Source organism: Lactuca virosa, chromosome 6 (genome assembly GCF_052849685.1).
Source record: "Lactuca virosa cultivar CGN04683 chromosome 6, Lactuca_virosa_CGN04683_v6, whole genome shotgun sequence".
NCBI lineage: Eukaryota > Viridiplantae > Streptophyta > Magnoliopsida > Asterales > Asteraceae > Lactuca > Lactuca virosa.
In genome coordinates this window covers 243,098,371-243,122,476 of record NC_136431.1, presented here as the reverse complement: position 1 = coordinate 243,122,476, position 24,106 = coordinate 243,098,371, and the positions used below count along the sequence as shown (strand labels likewise).

The window sequence follows — 24,106 nt, the reverse complement described above, 5'->3', positions numbered from 1 at the left end:
ATGTCGATTTCTACCACTTTCAACACCATACTGAGGATCGAATTAGACGCACTCACTATGGATCGATTGTTAACCTCAATTTGTACCGATTTACGCCACAATCACCACCAATTTCCCCTACAATCTTTGTCTACAAACACCACTTCATAGATTGTTAAAACACTAGGGATTGAAATCGCATGCACGATTTGGAAGTTTGTCTTCGTTCACATCAAACCAGGTACGTTACAATCAAATCGATTTCCGACACTTTTGATCAAATTTTTAGTCTCTGATAACTTCTCAAATCGATTTTCTATTGCTTTCAATCGGTTTCCTGTTGGTTTTTACATATCATGTCGATTGTTGATTCGTGATTTACAATTTTGTTTCTTTCAAACGGTTTCCTGTTGACTTTTTCATATCATGTCGATTGTTGATTTGTGATTTAAAAATACGTTTTTATGAATGATTATATAAATTGTAAGTTTTTTGTTGTAGATTAAAGAGTGGGATCATATATGCTTTTTTAGTAATTTTTAGGAATTTAGATTAATTTTTTAAAGAAAGCCGAAGGTGAATGAACTTCCGATCACATTTCTGAACATGTATTAAGTGATTGGCTTATGATTCATGGAGTTCCTGATCGATGTTCTTTCTCTTCCTGAACCAGTGGGCGATGACGACAATGACGTTTATCATGGGGAAACTTTTGATACTATTCATCTACGTAATTCTGGTGATAAGTTGATAGTGAAAGCGATAGTGATGTATCAAATTCATGATGTTGCTGATATACTCCAGCCAATGTTTAAATATGATGTAAGTGACTTTTTTATTGGTGTCTATTCAAACAGGTAATAAATAAAATCAAAAATGGCTCGACTATTTATATGGTAATCTTGTTTCTAATCTTTTGATTTTAACTTTGGTGGATAATTAAATTGCTTTCATTTTTAGGTTGATAACTACTTGGGTACAGTGATGATTTTCAAGTTTTTATAAAGCCTCAGGCAGATATAAAAAACTATTGTTCAGACCATGATAATCAATTGGCTGCTGCTTTGCTTGCTGATTTGCAAATCAAGATGTTTAAATCTAATGAGATGATTGTCGATATTTTAGTCCATAAATTATCCCGCAGAGGTATAGAAGATTAGCTGCTGTTGGATTTGCATTATTATTAGCAAGTAGTTATTATTATTTCAGGAAGTTCTATCAATCCTAGTGAGAGAACATATCCAGAAGAAATGATCCAGACTGGTATCTCCGCGATTGATGTGATGAATTCAATTGCTAGAGGACAAAAGATTCCTTTGTTTTCTTGAAACATCCCAAAAATACAACCCAAAATTTTTTTGTTTGAAAACATTACTAAAACCATAATATCAAATATCATATAATAAAACCATGAGTCGTGTATCTCAAATGTCATAATAAATGTATCAAATCAAAACCGATGTCAATATCATGTCAAAAATATCAGAGTCTAACTCCCAGGCTAAAACTGTGGTGTATGCCATGCCATCATCCCGAGCCCTTCCCCTTGTTAGCTGAAGTACCTGAAACCAAAACTGAAACTGTAAGCACGAAGCTTAGTGAGCTCCCCCAACTACCACATACCATACAATAGCATATAAAGCAACTACTGGGTCTTGCCCACTGCATCGGACCGAAGTCCGGAACTAACCAGGGCCTTGCCCTCTGCATCGGACCGAAGTCCGGAACTGACTGAACATAGCATAGCATAATCATAACTACTAGCATAAACACATATACTGCATACTGCATCAGACCGAAGTCCGGAACACATAACACAAAGACATGCTTGAATCACAAAGACATCAAGCACACTGCACTACTGCGTCGAACCGAAGTCCGGAACTACTGCTATCTAAACGGGCCGGCATTGTGGCCGTATACCCGTTCCTATTAGAAGGAAAACTCACCTCGAAACGTTGGCTGCTGAGATGCTAAATTTGAAACTGTCTGACTGCTGCTCCGGAACTCCCCGACTACAAATCCCATAAACACTAAATCAAATACTGATAACTACTCTCAGGGTAAAATGACCATTTTACCCTTCTGATCAGAGTCAACGCTAAGGTCAAAGTCAACTCTCAGTCAACCCAACTCGCCGAGTCCCTCTACCAACTCGTCGAGTTCAAACGGTCATAACATCGGGACATCTCGATTCTACTCGTCGAGCCTCACCTTGGACTCGTCGAGCTCCTTTGTTTCCGAGTCTCACTCCTGTCTAACTCGCTGAGTCATCTCCTTAACTCAGTGGTATCACTCATAATCGAAGAAGGGTTTGGGGACATCGATCCGACTCGGCGAGTCCCAAGAACAACTCGGCGAGTCCATTGCATGTTCAAACTATACAGTTGTTCCTAGGTGATTCCACTGCCTCCAATTCATAGATCTGGACTCCTTAGGCTAGAATAACACGTAAAGTTGCTAACTTTACGTGCATGCATGATGCAATGAAGCTAAATCACCCAAAACAAGCTAGAAATGAGAGTCTAGGGCATAGAATGGGATATTGGCTGAATAAAGGTGGTAACTTTGAGCTTCTGTAGCTCAAGAATGCCTAGATCTAAAGTCCTTATAGACCCAAAAGCTCTCTACCCGAAATTATCTTGGAAAGGACCCCAAAAGTGGCAACAACAAGCTTTCAAGAAGATCTAAGTGAAAATAAGTCAAGGTACAAACTTTATACCTTCAAGAGCTCTGAAATGCAACTAAAACTCTGAATCTTGTGCCCCTTCTTGAATCACCAATGGATCTCTTCCTTCTCCTAACTTCAAATCACACAAAAATGGCAAGAAAGGCTTTAAGACACTCAATGGTTGCTAGGGTTTCGAGAATGGACTGTGGAGGTGATGGAGGCTGGGGTGAGGACTCATAATGATGCTTAAATAGGGTGCAAACCCTAAGGATTAGGGTTTCCTCCTGATGGACCTACTCGCCGAGTCCATTTCCGACTCGTCGAGTAGTCCACTTAAACCCCGCGGTCCAGCTCGCACCTACTCGACGAGTTAGGGCTACCAACTCGTCGAGTAACTCTTATAAAATGAACATTTAGAGAATTACTTTCGTACCAGGAATGGGGCGTTACATTTCTGCTGTTGGTCTTCCTCACAATGAGATTGCTGCTCAAATCTGTCGTCAAGCTGGTTTAGTCAAGCGATGTATTATGTTGCTATTATATGTGAAAAGAAAATACATTGTTATTTCTCGTGATTCTAATTTTTTACTCCAAAGTGAATTTTATGTGATTTTAGTAGTATTAAATACACAAAAGACTGAGAATTTTTTATTTTACAGTCAGGTGGAGAAGAGGACAACTTTGCCATTATTTTTGTAGCCATGGGAGTGAACATTGAGACTGTACAGTTTTTTAAACGTGATTTTGAGGAAAATGGCTCCATGGAAAGAGTGACGCTTTTTATAAATTTATACCTTCAACATAGAAGAAAAGAAATAGAAGGTTTCCTCACATCTGCAAGTGGATACTTAGAGAAAATACAAATGCAAGATGGATCATGGTTTGTTTTTTTTCACTAAAATCAACCTTTTTGTAGTTTTTAACAGATGACAGAATTTGACATAGTGCGGGTCCCGAAAAAAAAAGATATAGTTTTTTCCATAATTAAATTAGAATGTACTGTATATTGATTATAGTGTTTGAAGTATGCGATTCACATGTGAATCACATGCGATTCACATGTAAATTACATATAAATTACATGTGATTCATATGTAAATCACATGTAATTCGCATATGAATTACATTCACATGTAAATCACGTATGAATTACATATGAATTACATGTGATTCACATGTAAATTACATATGATTCACATGTAAATCACAAGTGAATCACATGTAAATCACAAGGGAATCACAAGTGAATCGTATATGAATCACAAGTGAATCACATATGAATTACATGTGATTCACATGTAAATCACATATGAATTAAATGTGATTCACATTTAATTCACATATGAATTACATGTGATTCACATGTAAATCACATATGAATTACATGTGATTCACATATAAATTACATGTGATTCACATGTAAATCACATATGAATTACATATGATTCACATATGAATTATATGAATTACATGTAATTCATATATGAATTACATGTGATTCACATGTAAATCACATGTAATTCACATATGAATTACATGTGATTCACATGTAAATCATATATGTATTTTTGTGAGTGTATTTGCATCAATCATTTTTTTTAATTTTCTTGTAGATTTGGAAGAAATTGTGGTGAATATTGAAGAGGTGAAAATAACAAATTGAAGAAAATAAGGAAATATTGATACGAAGACATGAAAACGCTTTGAAATTTGTAGCATTTTTTATTTTTTATATTTTATTTTGTATCAAATAAAATACTTGTACTATTATGTTTATAGATTAATTAATAAAAATGAGATTTTTTGTGATTTACTTACGAATATTATAGTATAAGAAATATACATATATGCATTTGAAAAAATATGCATATATGCACCTAAAAATTTACTTTTTTTTTTAAAAAAAATGCAGTTTTTTTTAAATACAGTTTTTTTGAAAAAAAATGTAACTTTCTTTAAAAAACTTGTAGTTTTTTTTGAAAAAATTGCAGTTTTTTTTTAAAAAATTGTAGTTTTTTTTGAAAAAAAAATGCAGTTTTTCTTTAGAAAAATTGCAGTTTTTTTGAAAAAAAAAATGCAATTTTTTTATAAAATTGCAGTTTTTTAAAAAAGTATATTTTTTTCAATTTTTTTTTCAAAAAATCATGTTTTCTATAAAAATTAAAAAATCTGCATTTTTTTTAAAAAAAACGAAAAATACTATATTTAAAAAAAATCTAAAAATTTGATTTATGATGTAAATTTTTAGACATTTATATTAATATATTAAATAACACAAAAAATTAAACATTAAATAAGATTGGTAAGATGACGATCATGTCCTTAATAAATTACTTTTGATCCAACGCTCCCCTTCACCCATGAATCTTAAAAAGAACTCAAAATATAAAACCATGACTTTTATAAAAAGTTCCAAATGCAAATGCAAAAAAAAACACATTCAAAATTATGAGAAAGAGGATGTTGTACCCAAAATACATGATTCAGTTCAAATTCTAACCCTCATCCCACATAATGAAACCATTAACCCAGGAACCTTTAGCTCTGATCATAAAAAGGACCATTTGGTTAACCAACCTAATTCCATTTAAATGAAACACAACTGATTTTAAAACTCAAAAACGAACAAAGACAGAGGATGAATTTACTTTGTTACCTTCTTTTCCAGCAACAAAAGGTCATGTAGATAAGGATAAACTGAGATAGCGTAAGCACTTTGCTGGTGTTCTGCAAGCCCTAATTACAAAACTAAGAAGTAGTGAAACCCCTGGAAAGAGAAGATACATGGAAAAGAAAGAAAAAAATGAAACCCCTAATCTCATTTCTACCTATCTACCTGAAGCATAACGTAAATATAGGATTTAAGGTCTAAATATACAAAATTTCATCTATGTACATAATTTTCACAATACAAAATAACAAAATATCAAAGCGTCTACCATAGAGCGAAAAAAAAGAGAAACAACCTAACCTTGCCCGATTTACCTTAAAAAGTCAAAATATAAAATAAACTCACGTTTCAGCTTCTTCCCTTCTGATTTTTGAGTCTTCCTACAAAATTTAGCACACAAAATCGGTTAACACACATGAATCAACAAACAAAAATCCACAAAGAAAGATTGGGGAAGTCTTGTTACCGTGGAATAGAGACATCTCAGATCTTGAGACTGAGTAAAAAAACAGAATTTTTCGACTGGGAAAAAAGAGCAGATGGAAGTGAGATACATCGAGTATTAAGAAGTTACCTTGAATTAGTTAAAAGCAAACTGGATCCTGCAGAGGTCTTCAGAAAACATTACTTTCAAGTGGGAGTTCTTCAGAAGTGAAGTGGGAGACGATCATACGATGGAAAAAATGTTTGTTTTAGGGCTTTTTGTACAATATTTTTGAAGCCGATTTAACTATTTTTAGCCACAATTACCATCGTTCAATCAATTTTTTGAGAGAGTAGATTCTTGTATATTGTCGCGTTCGAGAGAAGAAATGGCGTCTCATATAGGGTTCTTTGAGAGATGAGAGGCTATGAAACGTATATCTCTTGTTGACTGATTCAATTTGATGAAGGCGAGAGAATACAGGGTCAACTTTGATCGATTCAATTTACGGATGAATTTAAGCGGTTAAATTGAGATATTTAAGGAATAAAAATCAAATTATATATGTACATCTATGATAATACGATTTGGTATGCGGATAAAATTTGTGCATTTTCTGATTATACCTCCCGCTTATAAATTTGGACGATGTAATCTCATTTGAATTTTAATATTATTTTATTTATAATTGGTTGTACATTAAGCTTAAAGACTTGAACGTCTTAAAAAAATATTATTATTATATTGAAGTTATTTTTAGAAATAGTGAGATTTCCTTTATAATGTATTATATATATATATATATATATATATATATATATATATATATATATATAAACAGAGCGTTTAATCGAGAACATTTCTTACTGCAATAATATTTGAGAACAAATTTTGAGCGTATAGTTTTTTTTAATTAAAAACATAAAAAAATATTAATATAAATAAAAAATTAAGTAAAAAATTAAAAAGTCTACTGACCAACATCACTCACCACCCAAACAACAACACCCCCCACCACTACCCATCATCACCACCCACCACCATCATCACCACTCGTCACCGCCAACCATAGCCACCATCCACCACCCATCACCACCGACCACCACCACCAATCACTACCACCATACCCATCCACCACCTACCACCATCACCACCACCCACCAAAACCACCACCCATCACTACCACCTACCTACCACCAACCATTAGGACCACCACCCTCAACCCATCACCACCACCCATCATCACCACATGTCACCACCCACCACCACCACCACCGCCTCAATTACCCATCACCACCACCACCACCACCACCCCCACCCCCTACCACCACCACCCACCACCTACCACATCACTACCAACCACCACCATCACCACTAACCACCGACCACCACCTCCATCACCCATCACTACCACTCGTCACCACAACCCACTACCACCACCTATCAGCACCACCCATTTCCACCACCCACCACCCACCTCCAACATACATCACCACCACCCGCCACCATCACCATCACCCCCACCACCACTACCCACCACCATCAACACCAATCATTATCATCACCACCACCACTCACCCACCCACCCACCACCACCCGCCTCTACCACCCATCACCACCACCCGCCACCACCATTAATACCACCCGCCATCATCACCCCCACTACCAACCATCACCACCTACCACCATCACCATCCACCACCACCCCACCTATCACCTACGAAAACCACCACCACTACCCTCCACTACCAACCATTAAACCACCTACCACCACTACCACTACCACTCGCCTCAACCACCCATCACCACGACTCGTCGCTACCACCTCACCTAGCACCATCATCACCACCTGCCACCACTAACCACACCCATAACCATCATCACCACCTAACACCATCGCCAACCACTACCTACCACCACCACCCACTACCATCACCACCATTCGACATCACCCACCTATCAACACCACCACTACCAACCTACACATCATCCATCATAACCACTTGTTACCCCCACAACCCTTCACCACCACCACCACCCCACCTGTCACCCTCACCACCCTTCACCACCACCACCACTCACTACCTATCACCACCAACAACCACCACAAACCAACTACCACCCAAGACCCCTATCACCCATTCCATACCACCACCACCACCCACCCGTCTTCAACACCAACACCACCCACTACCTACAACCACCAACACCATATGTGATTAAATACGTATAATGACATAAATCATGTGTGATTATATGTATTTATTCACATAAATCAAATGTAATTACATACATATAATCACCAGTGATTATATATATCTAATTACATAACCACCACTCCCACCCCATCCACTACCCTTCACCACCACCACCACCCACCACCTATCACCACCACAACCACCACTAATAACCACCACAAACCAAATATTACCCACGACCCCCACCACGCACCACCCACCACCACCACCAGTCGTTACTACTACCCACCATCGTCCCCCACCTCCACCACCACCACCCGTTACTACTACCCACCATCGTACCCCACCTCCACCACCACCAAAACCCACAACCCACCATGCACCACCAATCATCCCCACCACACGACCACCACCCACTACCTACAACCACGAACACAATATGTGATTAAATGCATATAATGACATAAATCATGTGTGATTATATGTATTTAATAACATAAATCACACGTGATTAAATACATATAATCACATGTGATTATATGTATAATCACATATGATTATAAACACAAGAACAAGTAATTGTGGTGGTGGTTTGTAGGTGGTTGGGGTGGGTGGTGGGTGGGTGGTAGAGGTGGTTGAATCAAGAATGTGAAAACAACTTTTGAATCAAGAAAAACACGAAATCATATGTGATTTATATGCATACAATGACATATGATTTATATGGACAATATGTGTTTTTGCGTTTCCGATTTAATAATTTTTTTCATTTATTTAATCATATTCGATTATATGTATTTAATCATATATGATTAATGCGAATAAAGATTTGTTTTCATGTTCTTGATTTAATAGTTGTTCTCGTGTATATAATCAAATTTGATTATATGTAGTTAATCACATATGATTTATATGGACACTATTCGTTATTGAATTAAGAAAGTGAAAAAGAATTATGTCCACATAAATCATTTGTGATACATATAATCAAATGTGATTATATATGTTTAATCTGTAACGCCCGCAGATTCGGGCTAGTCAATTTAGAGACAGTAAGCGTCAAAAATAACTTTTTAACAGAAGATTATTTAAATAATCTTAACCAAGTTATAGTATATGTCACAAGGGTTCCGTACATATAAAGAACGTTGAAATCCGAGTTATAACGAAGAAGTTATAACTTGTCGAAGTTTTACGACAAAACCGGCACGACACCGGGAATCGTAAAAAGTGATTTTTTGATAAACTAATTTTTAGCCTTATAGATCTAAATGAAGTTTGTAGTATACGTTAAACCGAGAACATACATAAAAAGAACGCCCAAATCTGACTTCGTATGCGGAAGTTATGATTTTTATAAGATTTGGCATAACAGTGCACAACCTGAAATTCGAATTTTATATCGATCGATTTTTGGCCAGCACAACCTAAATGAGAATTTAAGATCTCATTAATAAGAGCTCAACGATAAAAAGACAGACGAAAACGGAGTCTGTAGGTAGAAGTTATGAATTCCACACGGTCATTTAACAATGTAATCTTCTCATACTGTTAAATTTAAAATGGGTCGAGAATTAGCCGACGGATTCAAAAGGAGAGTTGTAAATCCTGTCAATACCTACGCGTGGATATAAAGAACGTCGAAAACGGAGCTCGTATGTGAAAATTACGGGGTTTAGAAGTCGGGAGTGTGCTGCTGCGAAGGGGGTGACGTGACGCGATCTGAGCCATTGCTTTCTCCCCAAGTCTTGCCACCAGATGGTGACATGTGGCACCCAAATCGACAGGTTGGAGGCCCAACTCAACGAGTTCAGCTGTATTTCAGCCTATAAATACCATGCGAGAGTGTCTTCATTCTTCACACCAAAACCTACTTCTCTCTCTCTCTCTCTCTCTCTCTCTACACACTCTCTAAAACCCTAAAAACCCTCTTAAAGCCCTAGTATCCTCAAGGCACTAGAGGAAAGCCCCGGAGCCCCCGAAGGCTCTGAGAAGAAAAGCTTTTGGCTCAGAAACTCTGCTTCAGTGAAGCCCGATTTTGAGAAAAACTCGTTGTAAGTGAGTTATGCTTACCCTACTTTAAGTATAACTTATGTTTAAGTTCATTATTGTTATTATGAACTTATAAACAAGATTTATCAGTGATTCCAAGTCATTATACTAATTGATCTACTTACGGGGATGATGTATAGGCTGTGATTTAGTGAGGTGTTTAAAGTGGGATTTCCAAACAGTATACTTCGTATACCAAACGGACCCAACCTCCGATATGATCCTACCTTGTTGTTCCTTATTTGATAGATCATGAAAGTAGACTTTGAGTTAATGATGAATCTAGACTAATAATTAGTCGCAATAAAGATTAGACTAAAACTTAGCAATAATAATGCTAGGTTTCGTCGAAGGAAAATAGAATCGTTAAAAGCGAAGCGCTGCCCGAGTTTGGAATCATCACTTTAATAAGTGAGTGCATAGTTAATTTCATCTTACACATAGATATGAAGTATTTTATATAAATTACATGGTATGTGTGCATATAACCTGTGTACTTGCTATCTATGCTGGATGAATGATTTTATACATGTTTTAAATAATTTAAACTGTATATGAATTTTATATCTACGAATATGCTGGGTAAAACATGGGTAGATGAATGATAAGAGATGAAAGATGATATGAGTGAACATTGGCAGCTATAGACTTAGTGCCTAATAAATAACATCGGCAACTATGGACTTAGTGCCTATTGGATAAACACTGGTAGCTATGGACTTAGTACCTGTTAGATAAACGTTGGTAGCTATAGACTTAGTACCTATTAGATAAACACTGGTAGCTATGGATTTAGTATCCGATGAATGAACTTTAGCAGCTATGGAATTAGTGATTTACGAACGAGCATTGGCAGCTATGGAGTTAGTGCCTGTCGTATAAACCCCGGAAGCAATGGACTTCGGATTGAATGAATGTAGGATAAATGATTCTTAGGGTAGACCCTTAATAATAAAGAAGATATTGAGGATGAATAATTGGGTTAATTGTTTGATGATTAAACATAATAATTATATTATTGTGGGTTGAAAACCCTATGTACTCAACAGGTTTCCCAACCTGACCCATTCAGTTTATTTGTATCACATGTGTCGATATGAAGTTACATTACATTGAGAGATTAAGGAGATGTAAATCACTAGTGATAATGAATGTAAGTTTTGTTTATGCTTATGTTTCTGTATTGACGATGACATCCCAATGTTTTAAAAATGAATAAAATACATTTCTTCGGAAATGCTTGATAACGTATTTATCATGTTTTTCTGGGAACAAATTCCGCAAAACTTTTCTTTAAAAGGTTACCCTGATTTTCAAAATAAAGTATAAACAAATCGGTCGTTTGTGGCCGTGAAAATGGGGATGTCACATAATCACATATGATTTATATGGACAATACTCAATTTCGTGTTTTTGATTCAATAGTTCGTCTCGTGTGTTTAATCAGATGTGATTATTTAATCATATATGATTTATGTAGGCAATATTCGTTTTCATGTTTTGATTCAATAATCGTTAGCGTGTATTTAATATGAGAACAATTATTACAAAAATAATTATTACAACAGTTTAATTTAAAAATAAATAAATAAATTATAAATCTAAAAACATTTTTAAAAACAATTGTGTCAGTAGCTTTGAATAAAAAAATCTAGATAATAAGTAATGTAGATAATAAATAATGGATAAATAAGTTAAAAACAATTATGAATTATGTTACTACTTGAATTAAAAAAACGTTTTTAAAAACAAACTTTTTAAAAATCTCTACTTTGGTTAACCCAAATTAAATTGGTATGTATTTCTAAGATATATGAAAAAGAAAGTAGACATATACATTGTACAAAGTAAATCATGTAGAGTTTATAGGCTTTCATAATTCTATTATTGTATATTAGTACTCGGGACTATAAAAAATCACTTTTCATATTGGTTGAGTGATTACATTAAATTTTTGAACAATTTATGTAACATATTTTTATGAATATTTTATTGAGTCTTTATCCCATCCAAAACCTCATCTTTTGAGGTAAAATCATGCCAAATATGTAAAGGAAAAAAAAACTCGCCTGAAAATTTAGTTCCGATCATTTCTTTTTCTCCTCCTCCGCCAACATATCAAACAACATTTGAGCCATTTACACCTCCATAACTTTGTTCAGAGTGAGTGTCAACAAAGGCAGCGGCGGTGCCCGAAGAAACCAGATCTAGTGGCCGACGAAATGACAGTGACTCCATGATTCCCGATAAGATCTTAAACCTAATAGCCACGTCAGTGCGATTCGATGGTGACAGTGACGTTGGCCGGAAAAACCAGATCTTATGGCTATCTTCAGATCCGATGGAACGAGATCTGGACAAGTCGTGATTGAGCTAATCGTCTGGTCTGGCGGTGCTTCATTCACCGTGTACAAGATATGGTGACAAAGACATGGTGCGGAGGGTGAAATCGGCAAACAAGTGGTTGCACAGAGATCAAAACGATGTTTTGTTGGTCTGAGATGTGGTTCAATGGTGGTCGATAAAAGTAGATCAAGATCGAAGAGGACAGCATGAGATGGTTTCTGACGAGCGAAAAGAGTGGTGGTGAAACGGGGAAGTGACAATAAGATACGTTGAGAGTGAAAAGGCAGATTTCCAACGGCGTGTCAGTTGTTTTGTGGCAGTGGTCTGGTGGTTGTTTGACGGTGGTCCGGTAATGATTTGACGGTGGTCCTCCGGTGGAGCAGATGGTTGAAATATGAGACTATAGTTTAATAGAATGGGATGAGATATTTCAAAATTTTCCAGATATTAAATTAGTAATTAAACTAAATGTCAATATTTGTTATATATATATATATATATATATATATATATATATATATATATATATATATATATATAGAGAGAGAGAGAGGAACATTGTTCTAATCTAAGTAGGATTAGATAGTTATCCAATCTTTTTTTTGGGACAAAATTGCAAAAATGGTCCCTGTGGTATGTCAAAAAATGTTACTTTGGGCCAAACAGGTTTGGACTAGCACCAATAGTCCAAAAATTTTCATTTTGCTGTGATTTTAGTCCAAAACAGTTTAAAAAACCTAAAAATGACGGATTTGCCCTTTTCCATTTATTTTTTGCTTTTCTTTTTGTTATTTAATTATTTTCTAACTAAAAAAACATAAAAAAAATAAAAGAAAATCTCTCTCTTTCTCTCTCTCTCTCTCTCTCTCTCTGAAAATTAGATCATGTTCTTCAAAATTATCTTCAATCAAAATCAGTCATGGAAAATCCATGTATTCGATCAAGACCCAGTTCATCTAAGTTTTCCGAATCAAATCATCAACGAAACCATTTCGATTAGCCTTCACTCCTTTGATGAACACATCCAGTTCAACCAAATCAAAATCTTATTCAAGCAAATTTGAAACTCGTCAAATCAAATTAGTACCTGGAACAGCTTCCCCGATCCAAGTTACATGTTACCGTATCTCCGATGAAGATCTTATGCAAACATTTACCTCCAAAATTAACCAAACCTTTATGTTTCTTGTAGAGAATAATCGTCAGATTCGACTTGGTTAAACACTAAATACTTGTTCACACCTTCTCTGATTTGCCCATTTCAGATTATTAAGAAAGTGGTGTTTGATTTGATAGATAAAGGTGAAGAAATCTAGGTCAAAATAGAAATCTAGGTCGGGGGAGATGAACAGAACTGGGTCGGGGGTACTGGAACTTGGGTTCGATCGACTGAAAAATAAAAACGTTTGGGACCTCACTTTATTGATATGTGGATGCCAAAGCCATTGTCGATTGATGCAGACTTGCTTCCTGAAATCGTTCATGGATATAAACCACCTTCAAGACTTTCAATCTGCAAACTAGAATTCGACTTCCTCAATTCCTCTGTTTCATCTTCCAGATGCTTCACTTTACAGAGCTTTAATTGAACCGCTGGATCAATCCCAACAACACCTTCGTGTTCACCCTCCGACATTTTTTCAACTCCTTGTTGCAGATCCAAGATTCGTTCCTTATTTTGTGCGGTTTCCACTCGAAGTTTCCTCTTCAGAACTTTAATTTTAACTTTTTGCAGCTTCAAGATCCGCTAAAACCTTCGTATAATCTGCCGTTTGTGCCTCTAATCTCTTGTTTTCAGTTTGTAAGGACTCGATCTTGAGATTAAAAAGCTTAGCCTACATGGTGTTTAGTTTAAGACGATTTTGAAGCTCCCTGACTGCAGTTTCTTGCTTCGGCGATGGAGGTTTTGATGAAGGAGACGGTGGCGGGATTTGAGGAGGCTAGGGATTTAGGGAGTGATGGTTGGATGAGAGAGAGAGAGAGAGAGATTTTCTTTTCTTTTTTTATTTTTTAGTTAGAAACTAATTAAATAACAAAAAGAAAATCAAAAAACAAATGGAAAAAGGGCAAATTCGTCATTTTTAGATTTTTTAAACTGATTTGGACTAAAACCGCGGTAAAATGAATACTTTTGGACTATTGGTTCAAAATAGCATTTTTGGACATTCCACAGGGACTATTCTTGCAATTTTGTCTTCTTTTGGAGTAACAATAGAAGTAGGAGTCGGAAAATCAATTGGGTGGGTGGCCTACTAATGTGAAACTAGTAATTTGATGTTATGTGGTTTTTTCTTTTATTTGTATGTTTTTGTCTTCGTTAGTGTTTTGTTAACGTGAGTCTATAAAAACATTATGTCGTTTAAAAAAATTATAAAAATAATAAATAAGGGATAATATGTAAACTTGCATAAAAAATTAACAAAATTGAGAAAGTGGTTTCTTATTTTCCTTTATTGTTGGTGTGAAACTCTAACATTTTCGAACGCCTAATCGGGAATCAATATTCATATCTTACATATAGTGGTTCAAAATTGCGAATTGAGCTTGTTACTAGTTTGTTTCTGTTGATGATATCTTTGCAAGTAATTGTTAATGTTGTCCAAATTAAAATATATATTGGAAATAGATCTGCAAGCTAATCAATCTTATGGAAATCATTCTAGCATAAAATAGTTCGGGTGGAAATCGATTAGTTAGAAATAGGTTTGAGGATGGAAGCAATCAAGTGGATAATATTGTTAGACTCTAGAGATCGGACACGACATATCACTTATCTGATGAATAAAATTGTTTTGTACACAACAAAAAGGGAGCTAGTCAACATATTCCTCTAGTGTAACAACACAAGGGGTGCTAGTGAGTATTTTTATCCAATGTATAAAGCACAAAGGCTAAATAGTTTGTATTTTCCTATAATGTACCAAATACAACTATTTATGGTGAATATTACTATTGTTTACAAAACACAAATGGAATCTAATCGGTTAGTCCTCCGAAGTACAAAACACGGCCTCTCAAAGGTATAAGTGATGTGGCTACATGTAAGGATGATGTTCATAAAATGAATGTTCAGATTGTTATTGTCACTTAATTGTTTGAATTTAGAATCACATAAGGAGCTGTTAAACAAGGTAAGGGTGTATCTGATTTTGAAAAAAGGTAACTTGAGTACTAAGAATCTAAGGATGAAAAAGGTAAAAAAATACTTCTTCTTTTTTGGGTATGCCTCCCACGATACCAATTCTAACGCCAATGTCAGGCCTTGTTGACACTCGGGGTGTCAAATCGAGCAGTCATGTCATGTTTTTGTCTGACACGATAAGGTTTTATATAACAAGAACACGGCACGATGTCGTGTTTATTGTCATTAACACGAAAACGAGTTGATTAAAACACGACAAACACAACACGACACGACAAACATAATATAATTCAATTATTAATTTGTCTAATTCATACTTAATCACATATAACACAAAAATACGACAAACACATGCTAAATCGTGTCAGTTTCGTGTCGAATTTTAAACACGACACGACATGAATACGTGTTTTTTATACTTGACACGAACACGACACGAACACGAATTCGAATTTCGATTTCGTCCCAATTTCGTTTCGTGTCATGTATTTTTGTCGTGTTGTGTCATAAATTGACACCCCTAGTTGACACATAAACACCATCGCCCATGAACCTACATCATATATGCTCAATATTTTTATTGTTAAAAAGCAAAGAATATTTGAAAATATATGTCAAATTGAAATGTGTTAAGAGAATTTGGTATTAGAATAATGAAATCTGCAAAAAGATATAATTGTTGTGATAAAGATTGTACTTAGCGGATGTGGGGTATATTAGATCAAAATATTAACTGTTTTCTAAGAGTGAAAGCGTGTGGATAAATAAACATGTATAAAAATCGAAATACATCCCAACCATCGCCAACTGAGTAAAAAAGTGTTGGTCCGTTTTGTTAGAAGAGAGAATATTTTATAGTGACAAGATGGTATATGGTGGGAGCATTTACGTCGAGATATCTATTCTTGATACAAAATAGACATTTCCTACTCTGGTGTACAAAGTGTTATGCCTTGGAACTTCTGAGGGTGATGCTGAAAAATCCATTTGCATGACTTCTTGTGTATTTTCACAATATAAAGAAGGAGAATGAAGGCACTGTAACACACATCAAGACGAATAAGCATGGTCAATTTAAGATCTTATTTGTATCCATCGGTTATACGGTAAGATTCAATTTCATTATGACATATAACATTAAATGTTTATCATACTGAATTGTTTGTAAAGCATATCATTTGCAACTTTAAACATCTATTAAAAGCTTGTGATGATTAAGAGTCATAGACATTGTCTACCTTAAAGGGAAATCCTTAGGAACCATGTTCTTTGTGGCAGTTATCGATGGACAGAACCAAATCTTGACCCTAGCCTATGGAGTGGGCAAGACAGAGCGTGAGGATGTGTGGACATGGTTTTAATAAATGCTCCATGTATCTATTAGTGATTTGGAAAACTAAGCAATTGTATCTTACAAAGCTAAATCCATTAAATAAGTTGTTGGACGTGTATTCCAACACACATCACAAACTTTGTTTAGTTGGGTTTGTTTGAGTATAAATCTTGATTACGTCAAGTAAAGAGGCTTTAGTGTTCAACGCACCATGTTCATCCTTATGGAATCCGACTAGATAACTACCCTTAAACTTTTTCCAACCCTATAGTTGGAATTTGATAATGAATATGCACCATGTTCATCCTTATGGAAGACCCCGGGGGTAGCCTATGATATTTGTATGAAAGACCATAGGGGTAGCCCATGATAATTGCATGAAAGACCATGGGGTAGCCCATGACCATTGTATGTTAGACCATAGGGGTAGCCCATGACATTTCAAGGAAAGACCATGGGGGTGGCCCATGACACATGGTTGTAAGACCCTGGGGGTGGCCCATGGCATTCCAGGGAAAAGACCATGGGGGTAGCCCATAACAATTATATGTATGGTATGTGGTATTTTGTAAAACCCATTAAGCTTTGTGGTTACAGTTTTATGTTTGTGGTTTCAGATACTTCCGGTTCAAGAGGAAAAGCTCGACATGATTGTACCACATCCACTAGTGTTCCGAATGATTTAACTTGTTTTGTACTTTGATAATTATATGACATGTATTTGTACTCTGATGGGATTTTCTGAACGAATGAATGGTTGTTTTGATCGATTTAAAAAAAAAATTCACTTATTATTTTTGGGACGTTACATCTTTTCTTTCAAAAAACATGGTTTTATTTTGTTAATCCAAATTGAGATTAAATGAACTCCCCTATATGGATAAAAAGCAACTAATTCAATCCAACATGACCTAAAACAGAATTACATGAACTTTGGTGCTAGCTGAGTTTTAATTGAAAAGGTTTTGCAAATATCACATTTTGAATACAAATCAAGAGCTGAGATCAAGAAATCTTCTTGCCATAGGATGTTTAGCTTCGGAGACTTTCTCTGAACTCAAGACTTCAACAATTTCACCACCCACAAGCAGACAAACCACATCTGCAATCCTTTTAATTTGTTTGATGCTATGTGAAACCATAACAATCGTCATCCCTTTACTCTTCAGTTTCACCAACACATCTTCTATGTTTTGTGTCGATATTGGATCCAACGCACTTGTTGGTTCATCCAACAACAAAACCTATACAACAAAAGAGAAGGATAGTTTGGTAATTTTACATAATTACTTTCTTTACAACAATTTAAGCAAAATGAAATGAATTACCTCTGGCTCATTGGCTAATGTTCTAGCAAGTGCAACTCTTTGAGCTTGACCAACAGATAGTTCGTTGCCATGTTTATTGAAGAAAGAGGAGTCAAGATCAGCAAAAGTCAGCAAGTTGTACACTTGTTCATCACTTACTTTCTTTCCTTTCAGCTGTGGCCCATATCTTATGTTGTCTGCAACTGTGCCTGTTTTAAATAATATCATATTAGTGTTTACACATGCTTTTAAAATGATTAATTCGAGCAGAAGAATGAGAAGTAAATAAAGATAGTTAATTGGTTAAACCGAAGATATATGGCAATTTTATATTTTTTTTCGATAATCATTTCGATCGAAAACTAGAGAGGATATTTGGATGTGTATTGAAAGTGTTTTTTTCTTAGTAAATGATAAATGGATGAATGATATTTTTGGAACAAGTGTTAGAAATATTATTTATTTTCTGAACCAAATAAATGGTCTAGATAAGAATAAAAGACTTATTTTAATTATTTATTGAACTGATGTTCAACAAAAGGTTATCATTTATTCGAAAACTGTTACAAAATTTAAACTAAAAAAAATAACACGAATAACATTACATACATAGTTATATTTATTTAATTACAACATGATTAATAATAGAAATCGAACATAATATTTAATCCCGACATTATGCAATTTTATTCCAAGTACAAATAGCAAGATTCCATTGGATGTTATTAGTCATTTGTTTAATCGCTTTTTAGTTCTCAACAGTAACAAATGTATGCATTAGCATAAAGGACGCATAATTAATTAGCACAAATAAGAACATAAATGATCACTAATGGAGAATACTAAGTTCTGAACAACGAAGACAATGAAATAGAGAAGAACATGGGACTTCGTTTTGTTACACATGTATCAAAGTGATAATCTAATTTGACACATGAGATTAAGATCTTGCATGATCGATTAATGGGGTTAACCCCTTGGATCAGATACACTCAATAATAGAACTTAATTAGCTAAAACAATATTAGAATATGATTTAATTAGTACCTTCGAACAAAACTGGAAGCTGAAACAGCATACCCACTTTTCGACGAAGCTCAAGAACATCAACGCCGGTGATATCTTTTCCGTCAAGAAACACCGTTCCTGAAGGTGGTTCCCACAGACGATTGAATGCTCTTAGTAGCGTTGACTTACCACCACCACTCGGGCCTATGATACCCATGATTTTGCCTCTTGGTATCTCCAGACTCACATTCTTAAGGATTGAAGCTCCTTTATCTAAACATCTTGTCAAATTCTTCACTTGAATCTTGCTTTCTGATCCGTTAAACCCATCGTTTTCGTTTACGTTCACTGATAGTAAATGTTCTCGTGCACCATCTGTACGTTTTAAAATGTCAAATCCAGAAAAACAGTCAACAAATTAAGCGATCCTATATGGGGTCCAAATTACTAAAAGCATCAAAGGCGTTCGGTAGAATTACAGATTGAACATGGAGTTTAAATTACGATGAAATATTTGTAACAAAATTGCTCTTACTTACCTTCAAAGTTCTCCATTGCAAACGGACGAAAGGAGCATATAGTGCGATCTCATGACCACCAATTATATAGTTGAGCAAGTTGCTCAACGTCAGTGGATCATTTTTTAAAGATATAGGACCTGCCTTGCTGTTTTACTTTTTGTCTGAGTAAGAATGCCACATCATATGACACAAACTCTCTCTCTCACTTTTTATATATATATATATATATATATATATATATATATATATATATATATATATATATATATATATATATATATATACTATCTTATTAAACATATTGTCTATTTCTTGAAATGTAAGAGGTATATCTATTACAACATGATGTACAATCTTATTAAGCTTACAATCATACCGTGTATTTTTACCCTATCTTAACCCTAACATCATCGACACAACATCGGACGTCCTCAAACCCACATCTCTTCTATCTCTCTCCTTACTCGCTTCAGTTTCCAGTGGACCATCGGTAACACCACCCTCTTCACCCCCCCCCCCCTTCCGCCGTCGCTACAACCTATAGAAGGTCACTGAACATCCCTTCCTCCATTAACTGTCATGTGCTCACTCAAATGCTCATCTTTCTACATTGGATGATTGACGGCTGCATTTGTTAAGAAAGATCATGGTTGTGGCGGCTTAGGGTTTGTAGAGAGGAAGACGACGATAGACGACGACTATGGTGTTGTTCGACAATAGTGAGACTGATGACGATGGCGGGGGAGAAGCGGTCAGATTCTGCATAAGCGCGAATAACCTAGGGTTTTGCAAAGGGTTTGAAATATTTGTTTCGTAAACTGCGGTGTCTCTTAACGTCATCTCTACATATTAGAATATGGTTCACGGTGGTCTTGTTATCAATCGTAATAGATGATGGCGGAGCAATAGAAGAGTCGTCAACATGGCCAAGAAGATGTTGATAGGAGAGGAGTGGGGTCATTTGATTCATCCATAGAAGGTAATTAGTAGACGAGAGGCGAATTGTGATGAGATGAAGGATAGTGTTCATGGAAAGGGTGGTATCATTGGGGTTGGATGTTGACATGATGAGGTGACGATGGTGATGGAATTCCGGTGAGAGGGGAAGAAGAAAACCGAAAAGAAGAGAAAATGAGAGGAGGAATCAAAAGTTTAATGAGGGAGAGGAAGGGAGGGGTTGGCTCTTGATACCATGTGTAAATGAATCTCCATATCAAAAGACATGGGGTTATGCTCATTATATAGTGGAGATAATTACATATAACCCCCACAAAGAATACAAAGAGACATACAATAATTACATATAACCTACACAAAGAATACAAATAGACATACAAATAAGTGTAGTCTAATAATAGTCTCTACCCTCACACCATTATTTTGTCGATTAACCACACCACGATGTGTCTTTCTCTCTATTTTTCTCCCTCTTGGGTGCTTCTTTAGTTTACGTTATTCTTAAGTGCGATTTCTTTTTGTTTTTTTGTTGTTCCATTTTTTAGCCTTTACCTAAAGCTTGAAGAGTTATTTCAGTTTGCACAAGGTGCCAATACAGGGTTAAAAGTCAATACAGAGCTTTGGTGGCATATTTAGGTTGAGATGGTGATAATCTCTCTCTCTCTCTCTCTCTCTCTCTCTCTCTCTCTCTCCCTCTCTCTCACTCTCACAGGTGCTTCTTCAATTTACGTTATTCTTAAGTAAGATTTCTTTTTGTTTTTCTGTTGTTCCATTTTTTATCCTTTTACCTAAAGCTTGAAGGGTTATTTTAGTTTGCATAAGGTGCCAATACAGGGTTAAAAGTCAATACATAGCTTTGGTGGCATATTTGGGTTGAGATGGTGCTGACTATGCTCAAACTGTAATACAATCAAGGGTCATAGTAATTTCTCAGGCACTACTTCTGTTAGCCAAACAACCCCTCCCGGTAAGTCTCATGTGAATTTACCATACTACCCTCTCAACATTTTTGTGTTCTCATTCATGATGTGCATCTTGAGGAATAGTACATCGTTTAAGACTCCTCCACCCACAATTACTAGATTATAATTGTGTATTTGAGTTTATATAAAGAGGTCATTTTGAGAAGCCTATTGTTATTAAAAATCTGTAATGGGTGTCTGCATATCCAGGGCATCTCCAGAGATTCATGAGATTGACTATGGCCATGACAACATCATATATTACCAACAATACCCCCAACATCATATATTACCAACAATACCCCTTCCGATAAAAGAATTAGCTCCATCCATACACATCAAGGATCCAAAGGATTCATCCAAGATGTTGCCAATTCTTTACCAGGTTTCCTATATCACTCCTTGTGAATCTGTAACACCCGGTATCAGAAAGGCCAAGAAAGGAAGGAAAAACCTAAAGTCAAAAAGGGGGTCAACTCGTCGAGTCGAAGGAAGAACTCGACGATTCGGAGCGGGATCCGGGTGCAAGATTAAATGACCGACTCGACGAGTCGGAGAGTGGACTCGGCGAGTCAGGTCTGGGTTAGGAAGCCCTAATTCCGGGACTTGGTACCCTATTTAAGCATCTTATTCTTTTCCCTAGGGTTCATTACAGCCTTTCTCGTCCAGAACCCAAAACCCTAGCCACTCAACTCCATTGTGTGAGCTTTTGAGAAGATTAAGGGCCTTAGAGTGCATCTTGGAAGCTTGGAGAGAAAGGAGCAAGGAAGGAAGAGTAGATCCAGCCTCCATATTGTCTTGGCAACTGTTAGGAGGTAAAAAGTCTGAACCTTGAGCTTTCAATTGATAGATCCCCTTTCTATCTTGCCTTTTGTCACAGTTGGATCATTTCCAAGTAGAATCCGAGTATTAAGCCTTTGACGATGGATTGGACAACAGATCTGGACACTCTTGAGCTCTAGAAGCTCAAAGTTGTTGGCTTTATCCAGCTAAGGTCCCATTTCATGACCTAGGCCTTCATTGTAGCCTGGATTAAGTGTTCTAGCCTCATAGCACCTTGCATGCACGTAAAGTTAGCAACTTTACGTGCAATGCTAGCATTAGGAGTCCAGATCTATGAGTTGGAAGCGTTGGAATGGACTGTAATCGACATAATAGAGATGTCATAAGGTGGACTCGACAGGTCCATTCATGGACTCGGCGAGTCGGGTCGCAAACCCAAACCCTTCTGTTATGATTCGGATCAGGGAGTGGAGTTAGTGAAGGATTCAGCCAGACTGAGTCCGTAATGGTCATGAAGCTCATAGTACTCGACGAGTTCGAGGAGGAACTCGGCGAGTCCAAGACAATCTCCTTAGTTATGAAGATGAACTCGACGAGTTGTTCATACAACTCGGCGAGTCATGGCCTAGATATTCATACGATGATGATGAACTCGGTGAGTTCAAGGATGAACTCGGCGAGTCGGTTGAAGATAGTCCTGAAGTGTTAGATGAAGGAGAACTCGTCGAGTTCTCGCTAGACTCGACGAGTGGAGTCGGGGTTGTTTTGGGATTTGAGGAACATGGACTCGGCGAGTTGGCAGAACAACTCGACGAGTCGAGTCAACTGGAAGGTTGACTTTGACCAGGACTTTGACCTTGAGAAGGACTTGACCAGAGTTGACCTAGTTGACTTCTGGGGGACAGTTAGGCTAAGTTTTATTATTGGTATTGGTAGCTCGGGGAGCTAGAGGAGCAGCGGTTCGGAGAGTTGTCAGATAGCAGCCAGAGGGTTATCAGTAGAGTTCAGCAGTGCAGGTGAGTCTCCTTACTGTGTGCATGGGTCTACGGCCACAATGCCGGCCCATTATGTTTATGCTTATAGTTATGTGTCGTAGGAAGACCCGGGGGTTAGCCCTAGGCACTTATTGTGATTTGTTCGGATTTAGATCCGTTATCGGGGTTAGCCCGATGCAGTTTATATGTTCCGGACTTCGGTCCGATGCCGGGTGGTACCCGAGGCATTAGTGGATGTGTAGTTATACTTGTTGTCTTTGTGATACTTGTATGTGCCTGGTAGGGAGGTGAGTCGGGCGAGGTCCCGTATCTCATCACTAGCCGAGTATGGACAGGGATCCGTATCTCATTAGTAGCAGTGCAGGGGCGAGGCCCGAGTTAGGAGGGAGGTGACTGTGGGCGGGGGCCCGTATCTCACTATCAGTAAGAGCATGGATGGGGTTCCATGACTCACCAGTAGCAGGACAGGGGCGGGGCCCAAGCTAGGCGAGGCTTTACATCAGTAGTAAAGTAGAGTATGTTTAGCCTTATGATATGTGTTATGTTATATGCTTGTATTTGTTAGTAGCGGGCGAGGCCCAGAGACAGTCGGGGCTTAAGAGAACAGATCTGTATACCGAGCGGGGCTCGATGCCAGGCGGGGCCTGATGCCGGGCGGGGCCCGATGCAGTGGGTGGGGCCCAAGTTAGTCCGGACTACGGTCCGATGCCGGGCAGGGCCCGATGCTGTGAGCAAGGCCCAGTATGTGGTATGTGGT

The 24,106-nt window shown here is 36.9% G+C and overlaps 1 protein-coding gene across 1 annotated transcript; it reads right to left on the bottom strand.

Moving 5' to 3' along the window:
• Positions 1 to 17,693: 17,693 nt before the first annotated feature.
• Positions 17,694 to 19,761, bottom strand: LOC145118594 (ABC transporter I family member 17-like). The gene is made up of 4 exons (XM_079054295.1): positions 19,671 to 19,761; positions 19,171 to 19,506; positions 18,145 to 18,332; positions 17,694 to 18,060 (listed from the first exon to the last, which is right to left on the bottom strand). Exons 1-4 carry the CDS (start codon positions 19,684 to 19,686, stop codon positions 17,809 to 17,811), a joined length of 792 nt encoding a protein of 263 aa, XP_078910421.1. The 5' UTR covers positions 19,687 to 19,761; the 3' UTR covers positions 17,694 to 17,808.
• Between the last annotated feature and the right edge of the window lie 4,345 nt (positions 19,762 to 24,106).